Source organism: Helobdella robusta, assembly GCF_000326865.2.
Source record: "Helobdella robusta unplaced genomic scaffold HELROscaffold_10, whole genome shotgun sequence".
NCBI classification, from domain to species: Eukaryota; Metazoa; Annelida; class Clitellata; order Rhynchobdellida; family Glossiphoniidae; genus Helobdella; species Helobdella robusta.
The window spans coordinates 1,793,853-1,806,780 of NW_008703571.1; the positions used below are offsets into that span (position 1 = coordinate 1,793,853).

General features: G+C 32.5%; 2 protein-coding genes across 2 annotated transcripts in view; one reads left to right on the plus strand and one right to left on the minus strand.

Moving 5' to 3' along the window:
• Positions 1 to 1,765: 1,765 nt before the first annotated feature.
• Positions 1,766 to 5,708, plus strand: HELRODRAFT_166651 (hypothetical protein; the record flags this gene model as incomplete). The annotated part of the gene is made up of 7 exons (XM_009011875.1): positions 1,766 to 1,773; positions 2,102 to 3,263; positions 3,344 to 3,493; positions 3,571 to 4,155; positions 4,236 to 4,574; positions 4,652 to 4,912; positions 4,986 to 5,708. The coding sequence occupies 7 exons, from the start codon at positions 1,766 to 1,768 to the stop codon at positions 5,706 to 5,708; spliced, it is 3,228 nt and encodes a 1,075-aa protein (XP_009010123.1).
• A 6,154-nt stretch (positions 5,709 to 11,862) lies between these two features.
• The window catches only part of HELRODRAFT_71489 (hypothetical protein), a gene marked incomplete at both ends in the record, with an annotated part of 3,433 nt that continues 2,367 nt past the window's right edge, over positions 11,863 to 12,928 (minus strand). The window contains 4 exons of the mRNA XM_009011876.1: positions 11,863 to 11,997; positions 12,115 to 12,285; positions 12,472 to 12,631; positions 12,770 to 12,916. Of these exons, the coding sequence (XP_009010124.1) occupies positions 11,863 to 11,997; positions 12,115 to 12,285; positions 12,472 to 12,631; positions 12,770 to 12,916 (613 nt within the window). The remainder of the gene's footprint in view (positions 11,998 to 12,114; positions 12,286 to 12,471; positions 12,632 to 12,769; positions 12,917 to 12,928) is intronic.

Below are 12,928 nucleotides of genomic sequence, written 5' to 3' on the forward strand. Positions count from 1 at the left end.
TTATTGATGAAAAAAAATCCGAAATTTTCAAAATTACAATGATGTAATAGCTATGCGGTGATAAAAATGATAAACTAGGATAAAAATGATTTAAGCTGAGCTGATCAAGGCATAAATATGTAATTATGGTTGAGTTTGTGAAAGCAAGCGTGTGTGTGTGTGTATGAGTGAGTGTTGGTATATATATATGTGTGTTATTGCGTGCGTGTGTGTGTGCTCGTGTGTGTGTGAGTGTTGATTGTTTATATACATATATATATATGAGTGCGTGATGTAATAATACGTTCGCATAGGATGAATAAGTAGTATGAATCATCGATGATAGCCATAGAAATGATGATATTATATTAATTGTTATCATTTTTATCGTCATCATCTTGGACAAGAGAATAATTTTTACCATTTGTTCTTCCATCATTATCATTCAAGTCATTTACATCGTTTTCGTCATCACCATCGTCATTATTTTTTGATTATCATCGTTATATTAATTATCATCATCGTCTTCATCATCATGATCATCGTTGTTTATGTAATCACCATCTTGAACATTACCATCATTTTAGTCATCATCGCCGTCGTCTTCACCCTTGCTACATTATAGCGAAAGTCATTTGACCAGTTGAAATCGTGGTGAAATAATTGCTATTGAATTTAAATATATACTGAGTTTAGTGAAGATGACGAGAACGAAATTCATGATGATGATGGTGATTATAATGATGGTGATAATGATGGTGAGGATGATAATGATGATAATGTTTACGATGATTATGATGTAATTATGGATGGTTATGATGTTTAATAATGATGATGACACGGGTAATTATAGTGATGTTGATAATAATGATAATGTCAAATGATAATAGTGATGTTAAGAATGATAACGACTATGATAATGATGAGAAAGATCAGATGAATCATTAAAAACTCGCAGGCTTACATCAACACTAACCTAATCGATGTAAATCATTCCATAATGCCAATAACGTTTACCTAATTACATGCACTCACAAACATGCACACATACACACAAACACATACATACACAAACATATATACACACAAACATATACACACACAAACATACACGCACAAACATACACACACAAACATACACACACAAACATACACACAAACATACACACACAAACATACACACAAACATACACACACAAACATACACACAAACATACACACACAAACATACACACACAAACATACACACACAAACATACACACACACAAAGCAGAAACACTCACTGGCATACAACCATCAACTGATCTGCAGCCCATATTAATATATCACTCCTATTCATTATTTTCTGGTATTACCATACATAATACATGATTCATACACACACGCATACACACACATATATATATTTAGCATGATATTGCATATACACATACGTACAGTTAATGCAGACTATATATGTGTATTTACGCATACAATACGCAAACAGAAGTGCGTTTCATATAAATAAGAGACATCAACTCTAAATGATTTTGGTCTTGTTTGTGTCCTTTGATTGTTTAGTTAATTGTTTGATCAGCTGGGAATTAAATTTGAATTTTATGTTTTTTATTGTATTTGAAGTAAATTTAATTTGATAGTATTAAACGTATATATATATACAGTGGTAGCAATAGTAGTGCATTATATATTTAACTTGTTAAAAAATTAATATAAATTTAGTATTTTTAACAATACACTTTACAAAATAAATCAACAATTATCGAATTATTTTTGAAAATATTGAAGATGAAATTGTGAGTTTAATTATATTTAATGGTTTTATGTTTAAATTATTTTTTCCAATTTTTGATTCCATTTTTGTTCATTTATAAAAATGAATCCAGATTATATTTGAATTTCATAGATCACCGCAAGTGAATTGTAAATATTGCGCTTGGCATGATTTCGATCCTGGTATTTGCAACACGCACACACACGCACACACACGCACAAACACACATATATACTGTATATACGACAGCCTGAACCCAAATTATATATATATATTATATGCAATATAACGAATATCACTATAAAATATAACAAAATATGTTAATCATTTAAAATAAAATTTATTTTCAGAATTTGCAATCCTCAATACGAGTACGAAATTAGATCTTTAGAAGATATGGACTTGAACAACCAATACATTTCCTCCGACGAGATATCCCTGCCTGCAATGTCCAGGACGAACAGTCAAACTCCATCGCCGACCTTCAGCTTCGACACAATTACAAGTCAGAATGTTTCTGCATATGAAGAGAAGAAAATGATGCAACTACAACTACAGCAACAAATTCAACCATTGTTGCCATATCCATACAAATGTGAACAATCTCAACAGCAGCAGCCACAGCAGCTTCCATTGCAACCTGATCTATGGTACAAATCAGGAGATCAACAAGCTCATCTGCCACAGCTTCAAAAATATAATTATTTATTGGAACAACAACCTCTGCAAACAAATGTAACCAAATCAGTGATTGGCCAAGAAAGAAATACAAAGCTATCTATAAAACCTAGTGCCAAACTTCCAAAATCCAGTGCCAACCTTCAACAATCCAGTGCTAACCCTCAAGGAGCCGACAAATCGGTGAACTATCGAAATGACGACAGTGATATGGATGCTTGGCTAACGCCGTTATGTTGTTTGTGCTCGAAAAGTTCGGAAAACATGTTTCTTTTAAGCTGTGTACACATATACTGCATCGACTGCATTGCGTTACACATTACAAGTAATTCAACTAATTTCCTCTGCGTGAGATGTGGGCACCTGCAAAACTTCTCCTTGCCAAAAGGTAAACTTGCAAGAGATTACACAGCCAAGAACAGCCTTCAACTTGAAAAAAGTGGAATTGTTAGAAGGTCACCTGAAATATTTGAGAATGATTATACAGTATGCAGACTCTGTAAAACTGCAGATCAGCTAACGGCCCCAGCAATAGCCTACTGCCAAACATGTCAAGCCGGTATATGCGATGTATGCGTGAGTGTGCACAGACATATGGGTAACTTTAGAAATCACAGTTATGAGTTGAATTACAAAGTTAGACCATCTGAGTGTTCATTGCATAAAATTATCATGATTGGTTACTGTTGGAACTGCGAAGTAGCCATTTGTAATACTTGCTACATAACTAAGTGCTTTCCTGACCAACATGGAGTTACATCAATGGTTGATAAAAAACAACTGACTGACATCAAGAATAAATTAGCAAACCATGTGAACGCTGCTAAAAATTTGGTTAGATTCTTTGTTATGTTATAACTGCATTATATGTTATTATGTTTATTCGTTGCAACCATATTGTTAACACGTTTCAGGTACCATTCGTGACTGAAGCATTAAGAAATTTGCATCATGGTAAAAATATTCTGATGTTGCAAGATCAGTTGATCAATGTAGAATGTTTGAATCCACTGAACGATCAGCAAAGTTTAGCAGAGAGAAAAATGTTTAATTTTTGCAACATGGTAAAAATTCTTTTAACTTGTTTGATTAAAATTAAAAATGTTAAATATATATTGCATTCATCTGTTTTAAACTTCAGAAACAACTAGAATTGAAAATAGACGAACTAAGCCGTGATATACCTATTGGTGGGAGAGCAATCTTGTATTACGAAAGGTTGCTTCGTCTTACAGATGACGTCGGCCTATTAAGTGCGAAAACATTTTTAGAAGAAAAACTCAAGTCCTTCATTCATGCTGGATATTCAGTTTTAGAGAATGAAATGCATCAAAAAAATATAGAAATCCCTTACATTCTTCCCATTCCTGAGGGCGCCAATTTCAACGCAGACGAACAATCAAACATGCTGTTATGTGAAATGAGTCAAAACTTCAAAGGACTTACGGTAAATGATGGAGTTTCTAATTTAGAAACTGTGAAGCAGGAGAAACGGAACTTTCAAATAAAAGGCCGCTCGGATTTGTATCCGACTCAATCATCCATTAATCAGGACGCTAACGAAGCACCATTCAATCAGCCAAAAAGTTTCAAACAACTGACGACAGTTAACCAATTATTTCCTTCCAAACAGAAAATATTGTCAAAGCCTTCAAGCCAAATTTGGAAAAAACCAGAACCTACTTCTAAAATAAATGACGTTTTTTCAAATGCAGACCAATTTCAAGTTTGTCTTAAAATGCTTTCTAATAAAATTTTGATTACGATTGATTTTTTTAAATTTTGGAGCTAAATTTTTAATATCAGATACCCGATGAAGAAATACCATACTATGCTGGAAAAAAGAAGATCTTGGTTGAGGGTGATCGAGTCTACCGAATCAAGTTGGCTTTCGTTAATAGTTTTGGGAGTGGTCAAAATCCATTTAATGATCCGTGCGGAATATGCTCAAACAAAAGTGGCAATATCTTAATAGCAGACTCCAACAATCACAAGATTAATATTTTCACTGCTGAAGGCAAATTTATTGGTCATATTGGTTCAGAGGGAAAAAAAGGTGATGACCGGCTAGAATATCCAAACAGAGTAGCTACATGCCCTAAGACCAATAATATTGTCATAACGGAAAGGAAACCTTCTAATCATGTAGGTGTTTTAATAATTCAGTATGTCTTAAAATGACATTTCATTACCAGTTAATAACAATGTAACAAAATATGCAGATTAAAGTTTTTACGTCTGATGGAGCGCTTGTGAAAAAGTTTGCCGGTCCCAATTTTATTCAGAACGCTAGGAGTTTGTGTGTTGATGGTGACGGAAACATAATAGTGCTAGAGAGCAAGGTCAACCGTGTCAGCATTTTTGACAAAAGCGGAGAAGTGGTGAACCAATTTAGTTGCCCTCAAATGAGCTTCCCCATGTCCATCGCCGTCAACGATCAGCAAGAACTTTTCATTTGCGATAACAACAGCCACTGTGTTATGGTATGTTGCACTTAATTATAACAAAAATATATTTTTTAAGATTGTTATCAAAATTGAAAATCTTGACCAACAGGTGTATACTATCTCCGGGGAGTTCTTGAGAAAGTTTGGTAATGAAGTAGTGACACAATATCCAGTTAGCGTTAAAGTTGGTCAGAATAACGAGATTTTTGTCTTTGATAACCACAGAAACTTTAACGCTACCGTATTTGATCGGAATGGTACTTTGTTAGCAGCCTACGAAGGTAGACACAAACATGCTCAAGTTTATGATGTTTGCCTGAACAATGATGGCTCTATAAGCTTCACTGGCAAAGATTACATGATAACCACTTACAGGCTGCCTTCACGGCATCGCTTATATGTTAAAAAGAATTATGAAGAATCCGGTGCTAGCAACGATATGATCGCTGATTCAAACGCGGCCGAAAATATGCCAGCCAACATCAGCAACTGTATAATTGCCAATTTTAACGTGGTCGTAAATAATATATCAGCCAAGTATTACTCTGACAGCAACAGCCAACAACAACCGAACAGATTTCCATTATTGCCTACTCCTCTTAGTAGTGCCGATTTCAACAGCAATGCCATCAGCAAAAACGGTACCCTCAGTAACATCAGAAATGCCATCAGCAACAATAGCAATGTCATCAGCAACAATAGCGATGCTAGAAGCAACAACAATGTTGACAGTGAGCGCTATCAGTCTGCTTTGTCAGATTATAGCTTGTTCAGCACCGATACTGGTTACATTTCGGCGCGTCTAACTCCGGTGTTGTTTAAATTTATTTAAAAATTAATTTTATACACGCGTGATAAGTGGCCAAACTATTTTTACATGAATTTGTTACGGTGGTCGTAACAATTCACCGTTTTAAGGAAAAAGTATTTGAAATAAGTTGTTTGCTTGTTTGGGTAATTAGAGTTATGCTGGATATAAGTTTGTCAATTTTTTTCTTGTTAGATAGCTATAGTTAGATTTGTTTTTATGGTGATTAGATTTTTTTTTTACTATTATTTGTTATCTCTACAGTTATGAATACTTTTGTTATGTATATAAGCAACTGATGAAAATCACAACATGTTCGGCGTTACTAATCATCCTTTTTAACTGCTAACGCCGATCATGCTGTGATTTTCACTATTAATTGCATTTCCGACAAGCTTAATGCATCATATGCAATATTTGATAAAATCCACAGAATTTTTAGCCTCAATATTTCTGAAGCTCAAAATTCGGTAGATTATATCAAATATTGCATCATCCAGCCAAAATATGTATATATATGTTATGGTATGTGTATGTTCGTGAACGTATATATATACTATGTAACATGATTATGAATTGGTATATACACTAACCCTACATATATATATCATTTCTCAAAATTTCCATTGTAATTTATCTTATTTTTATAACTTTGTCCTTGCTTCAGTATTAAAATATAAAATTTGTTACTTGTTCGTTGCCAGCACATAAGCGAAGTCCTTTTGTTTAAAATGCTTAGGGTTTTGATTCAGAATGGACTGTTTTGATTCAAATATTGTTGGTTAAAAATTTGTTACATCATTGGCCGAGTTATTTTATCACGCGATTAAATATTTTTCGAAAGTTTTTTTTATCTTGATAGTTGATGTTTATCGGTTATTATCTTCAAAGCTATTTTGTATGTTTAATTAAAATTTCTTATTTCATTTATTAATTTTCTGTGTTTTCGTTATCATTATTTTTTCGCCAGTGCGTCCGAGCCTGAGTGTTATACGTCTATTTTTTGCTTATTGATATAATTTATGAAAAACTCGACGATGGGACAGTCAACAATAGAACTGAATCTGTATTGTAATATCAGATTTAATAATGAGAGGTTTCAACAGTTGCGCGATTGTGTTTTCAGTAATAATTTTCAATCGTTCATATTTATTTAATCATGATAAATTTAAATGTTTGGATAATTAATTTGCCTTTTTGTTTCTATTTATTTAATCATCCATGTTGTTTTTACATTACTTTACATATTCTTGATATAAGATTATTATTAGTTGTAGTTGAAATGTTGAAAAGATTTGTGATATGTACAGTACATACAAAAGATTTGAGTGTTACGTATGTTTGAAGGATTGTGCTTAGAGACGTAAAGCATAAAGTATCGAAAAATTAATAGAAATTATTAATTTTCATCATCATTATTAATATATCGTGCTTATTGTATTTTGTTTCTTATCTTATCTTGTTTCTTTCATTAAACATTTTTTGCATATTTATATAATTTAAAACAAACTCGTTGATGTAACAGTTAAAATGTAATGTAATACTAAAGAGTTGGATTTTAACATTTTATTGATATAGGATTGTCAGCTGTGGTTGAAATGATTTGATTTGTGATATGTGTATTACATATGTTTGAAGGATTGGGCTTAGAGATGTGAAGATCCCTCTTGATTAGCTCAAAATAATTATCCTTAATGGATTTTGTTCCAACATGAAATTTTAGTGAATTTTTTTTGTGAGCTATTATGTATGTTTTAGAACTATATGTGAATGTTAAATGTTTTATTTAATTATGCTTCTAATCAGCAACATCTATTTATAACATATTCGTAGATAAGAAACTCGCATTCACATGCAATAGTTTCTGATATATAAACATATAATGTCTATGACAGGAATAATTTATTGTGTTTTCAGTAACAATTTTTGTTTGTTCATAATTATTCTATTTAGTTATCGTGTTTCAATAAATGACATTTTAACTGTTTCGAAATTATTTTTGTTTTCTTGTTATTTTTGAGTCCATTAATTCCTTTCATGTAAAATGTCAGTTGCATCGATTCTGATTGAAATGTTGAAGAGATTGGTTGTATATACATAATTACATTTGCGTGTTATATATGTTTGAAAGATATGAAGGCCCTGGGGAAACGTTTAGTATAGGCCCCTTCCTAGTTGGCTCTAAAGTCAACTTGGCTCCTGCAAAAAAGTAGAGGGCCTTTCATGGTGGAGGTGCCGGAGCAGTAGCCCCCCCCTCCTGACACCTGAGCCCCACTCTGTGTGGCCCTGTATGATTGCTGTTTTGATATGTTTTTTGATATTGTTACGATATTTGAAGGGTATTAACCCTTTATCGTTTGTTATTAAACGTTGTTTTCCTCTTGTTTTCAATGTTTTAAACTATTTGAAATTGTTGTCATTTTTAAGATTTTTTTGGTGAGATGTAGTTAACATATTTGCCATAATTTCATGATCGTCTACTAGAACGTTGAAGTATATATATATAAAGCAATATAATGTTGATCACAATGATATAAAATAAGCGCGAACTTTTTATGTAAATGTTTTCAAAAGAACTTGTTTGCTCAGGTACACTGAATTTGATTTAATTCAAACAATGACTTCATCATTTTTATATTTTTCAATATATTAATAATAAGCTTAGTGTTAATTTATAAAATGTTCTAAATTATATCAATTAAAATTATGTTATCAAAGTTGTTGCTGATTTTAATTAAATTATTAAAAAAAAATCGGGGTAATTTAATTATTGATGGCCTGTTAGCCTAGTGAGCAGATCTGCCATGATTCAAGCTGTTATTCCGAGATGACTTGCCTACGGCAGAGAAGTTTAGTTTGCGGACTGCAAGCAAATTAGCGATAACTTTCGAGGAAGAATTTTACACTCGGCCTGCATGTGAATTACGATAATCTTATGAGAACCGAATACTAAGAATTTACGGCCATGAAACATCTGATGGGAGAAGTTTAATTATTGACGTATGGTTTTATTCATTGATTTATCTGCTGATTAATTATTGTGTTAGCGATTTTAACGATTGATTGAGTGATTAGTCACAGCAATACACACCAGTGATTGCCAGAATTGTTTTCTTCTAAATTATAAAATAAGTTCATCTAAAATAAGTCTGTTCAGAAGTCAAGAATCCACGTAGAGAAGTAACTGTACCCTACAAGTTTAAGTGGTAGGTTATAGCACTATAATACTAGTAGGAATGTGTAATATTAATGAATGCTACATTTATATAAACTTCAATTTCAATTAATACTGACAATTTTTATTTATATTACAGAATGAATAAAATTATAAAACGTTAATTTACTGATAATGAAATGTTTAATTAAAACCTCTTAGAATCTTCGTCAGTTAGATGTTTTAAGTAAATTTTCAAAAAATCAAAATCAAAATCCTACCAACATATAGACCTGAAATCCAACATGTATGCCACAAAGAAGTTTAGAAACACCAGTAGTTAAATCATTAAAAGACTAAAATCTAATTTAAAATAAGTGATCAAAATGTGTTTGAAATTTATTAAAAATGGAGCACAAGCCATTGAGATTCGTTATAAGCCGCAATAACTTTGTTAGTTCTTTGTATGGATTTTAAAAAAGGATTTTAGGTTGGCAGACGAATAATTTTTTTATATTTTGATTAAATTAATTTTATTATATTATATTTATAGATACACTCGAACACTTTTTTGACTATACATGGCTCAATTTAGATTAGATAAATGTACCTACTCTACAGTCAAAATTTTTCTCAAGCCATAATAGCTCATGATCGCGATATTTACATCAATTAAACTACACAAATCCGCGGCACTTAATTTTAGTTCGCACTATTCCGCTTTACGAAAAATAAGTAATTTGCAATTTTAGTTTTGGATAGGAAGTTGGAAGAGAATAAGACATTGAGAGAATTCATTAAAACATTTACACTGCAATAAATACAAGACAATAAAAGATCGACAGTTTTTAGCATATCATAATTGATTTATAAGAACATTTTTCAAGTTCTTTCTGAAGTATGATTGCGTATTAGAGAAAGTCAAAAAGTAAAAACATTTGTTTAAAAACTTTTTTTCTCAATTTTAAAAACCCAATCCACAGAAGCAAAAACCGCAAACAGCAAAAACCGCCGAGTTTTACAAATTTGTTATAACCAATCGCAGATGCATTGTGGTTAGTGTGGTTGTCCATAAAAAGGCTTTAGCTCGTGTTAGCTCCGAAAACATCAAGCAACATCAATAGCACCAGTACTGTGATTAATGAAATTTTAAACTAACATATAAAAATGAACATCTTTTAAAAAAAAATTTTAATAACGTTAATCAATATTTGATAACCAAACTAATGTATTTTTAAATAAAAATTGTTCGTATTTATTCAATTGCTTACCGTCTAATTTACTTACTAATGTTATACACAAGTTCATGTCTTATTTTCAAACAAATTCACCCACTAAAATGTCTATGGTGATTATTTTACAAATTTGCATTGCATTTTACAATCTTCAGTAAATAAAACAATGTAAATTTAAATGAATATTCATAACCATATGTTTACGCACACACACACACACACACACACACACACACACACACACACACTCACACACACACAATTGTACAAGTTGGTGGGTATAAATATGAAAGCCCCAAGACATATTATTTTCAGGTTCATGTTACTACACTATAAGAAGTTTTCGTTAAAGTATTTAGTAATTGAAAGTAATCGTTAAAGTTTTTAGATCAGGTAGGTGGATTTAAAAGATATTTTTTCGTTAATCATTGTCGAGTTTAATTTAAATTGAATTTCAATTATTCAAATATTTTGCTTAATCTCGGTTTATTTTATGATGATCTATCGTCTGAATTGATTCAATTAATGTAAATACTTTCAACAGAAAGAGGATGGCTGCAAATCTAGAGGAGACTCTAGCAACCAACCAGAAGAATGTAGTTCGGCTATTTCAATGGTTTTCAGCCACACCCATACTGGCTTTTGTGTCCGAGTGTGAACTTATATACGTTAGCAATATCCACAATAACGACGACGTGGTAAAGCTTTCATTCACAATCGCGGGTATAATTGCAAATTTGTATTGCCTCATAAACCAACTTTCGATATTTATATACAGTTATATAAAATAAAATTAATATACACCTAAAGCTGTCTATCTGCCACTATTAATTTAATATGTTAAACTTTATATTAAGTTATATTAACGGAAGCTACAAACACAACAAACAAAAAAATGATCTTTTTTTTGTAAAACCTCTAATGATGAAATTCAAAATTTAATCGAGAAATGGATCAAATCTTTTTTTGTAAGACCTCTAATGATGAAATTCAAAATGTAATCGTGGAATGGATCAAGTTCATGATGAATGTTTGTTTGCTAATAAAGTAGGATTATCAACATCTTCATCATCCTCATCATCATCACTATTGTCTTCGTCATCATCATTGAATACGCCACCATCATCACCATCTTTGTTTTCATCACCATCTTCACCACCAGCACATGGCTGGTGAGTTCTGTCGAAGAAGTAATCAAAGGGGTAGTCTGTCTTGCTGTATCCAAGCTTCATGGTCGCCTCGTCGTCTGCCCGTTTCTGCAACTGTCGCGCGACCAATTTCGGAAAAATTATTTATTTTATAGCATAAAGTTTGAATGATTAGTATGGAGTTTAAACGATGCAACACGAACAAAATGTATGGTTACCATACTATGGCTACCTGCTAGCATGTGCAAATATTTTTCAAGTACATCAAATTTTTATGTATATTTTTATGTATATATGTATATATATGGCCAGCCGATATATTCTTAACGAAACAAAACGTTTTAAGCTGTTTAACAGCGTGACTGCTCTAGGTGACAATGTGTTTTGGAACAAGCAGTCAACTGAAAGTTTCAGAGATCTGGATTCAGAAGAAAGTGGAAAGATTATAATTAAAAAAAAATCAAGATGATATCGTTTGAACTTTCAAAACTTTCACCGAGTTTGGGAAAGAAACAGGATATGAAGGAGTTTATTGATGCGATTTTGAAAACCGGCTACACAAAATGCATTTTTAAAGTTAGCATAATACACACAAATATAAATTTTTACATTTGGGAAGCAAAGCATATGAAAAAAATACATCAAGATCGTAGTATCATAAAAGTACCAACCTGAGCAATGAAATCCATGCCGTCTCCAGTTATGTTCAAGTCGGTGATGTTATTGAAGAGTTCTTGCCATGTTAAGACATCCGCCACTCCACGCTTTGTGTAGAACTTGAAGGAAATAATTAATCAACTAATTAATTAGTGGCGGGAAAATCTTGGAAAAATATCAGTAGAATAAATCAAAAAACTCAGCAATCAATCAATAAATCGCGAAATTCAATCAACCTTAGTAAGATTTTGACAATCTCGGATGAGGAACTCGAGCGCCTTCTGGTGCATGTGATCAACTGACTGTGCTACATCGATGACGTAAACAACACCACGGTGCCACAGTGTGTTGAATTCGCTGAAGTCTGCGTGTACTAGCTTGCATTCCTTGTACATTCTCGTTAGTATCTGCGTTTGTTGAGATGATGAGGAGGTGAAAATGATGGTGGTGGCCGTTAGAAAAGAAGCTTCATTGAAATAGCGAAAGCGTCCTGTATGAAGTGTCGTTGTTTTGCAGCAGTAGTAGTTGCCGTAGTTGTTGCAATAGCGATTGTTTTGAAAAAATTATTTAGGAATTTTTTTTAGGAAACTAACATCAACACACTGGCTGTAAGCATCGTGGTATTGCTCCAAAGAGAGTGGGGCCTCACTGAGCTTGGGTGCTGCCACCTGGCTCTCACCAATAAACGTCATAACCAGGATGTGTTTTTTTAGGGCAAGTGGCTCAGGGCATGGCAGGTTGAAACGCTGCATTCTGATAGGTCATTGGTCAAACGGGGGTTTTATATGCTTTTTATTCTTTTTTAACTTTTAGTAAGATAAAAATATTACTCAAACAACCAAGCAATCAACCAATCAATCAACCAATCAATCAACCAATCAATCAATCGACCTTTTCAAATTAAGTTCCTCCTTCTCAGCCCATATCTTCATGATCTTTCTTGGGTTCTGCTTCTTGAATTCATCTTTAAAAAATCTCAAATCACCCTTCACGTAGTCACATCTGAATAATAATGACAATAGCCTTATTATCATAATCCTCACCCCATAT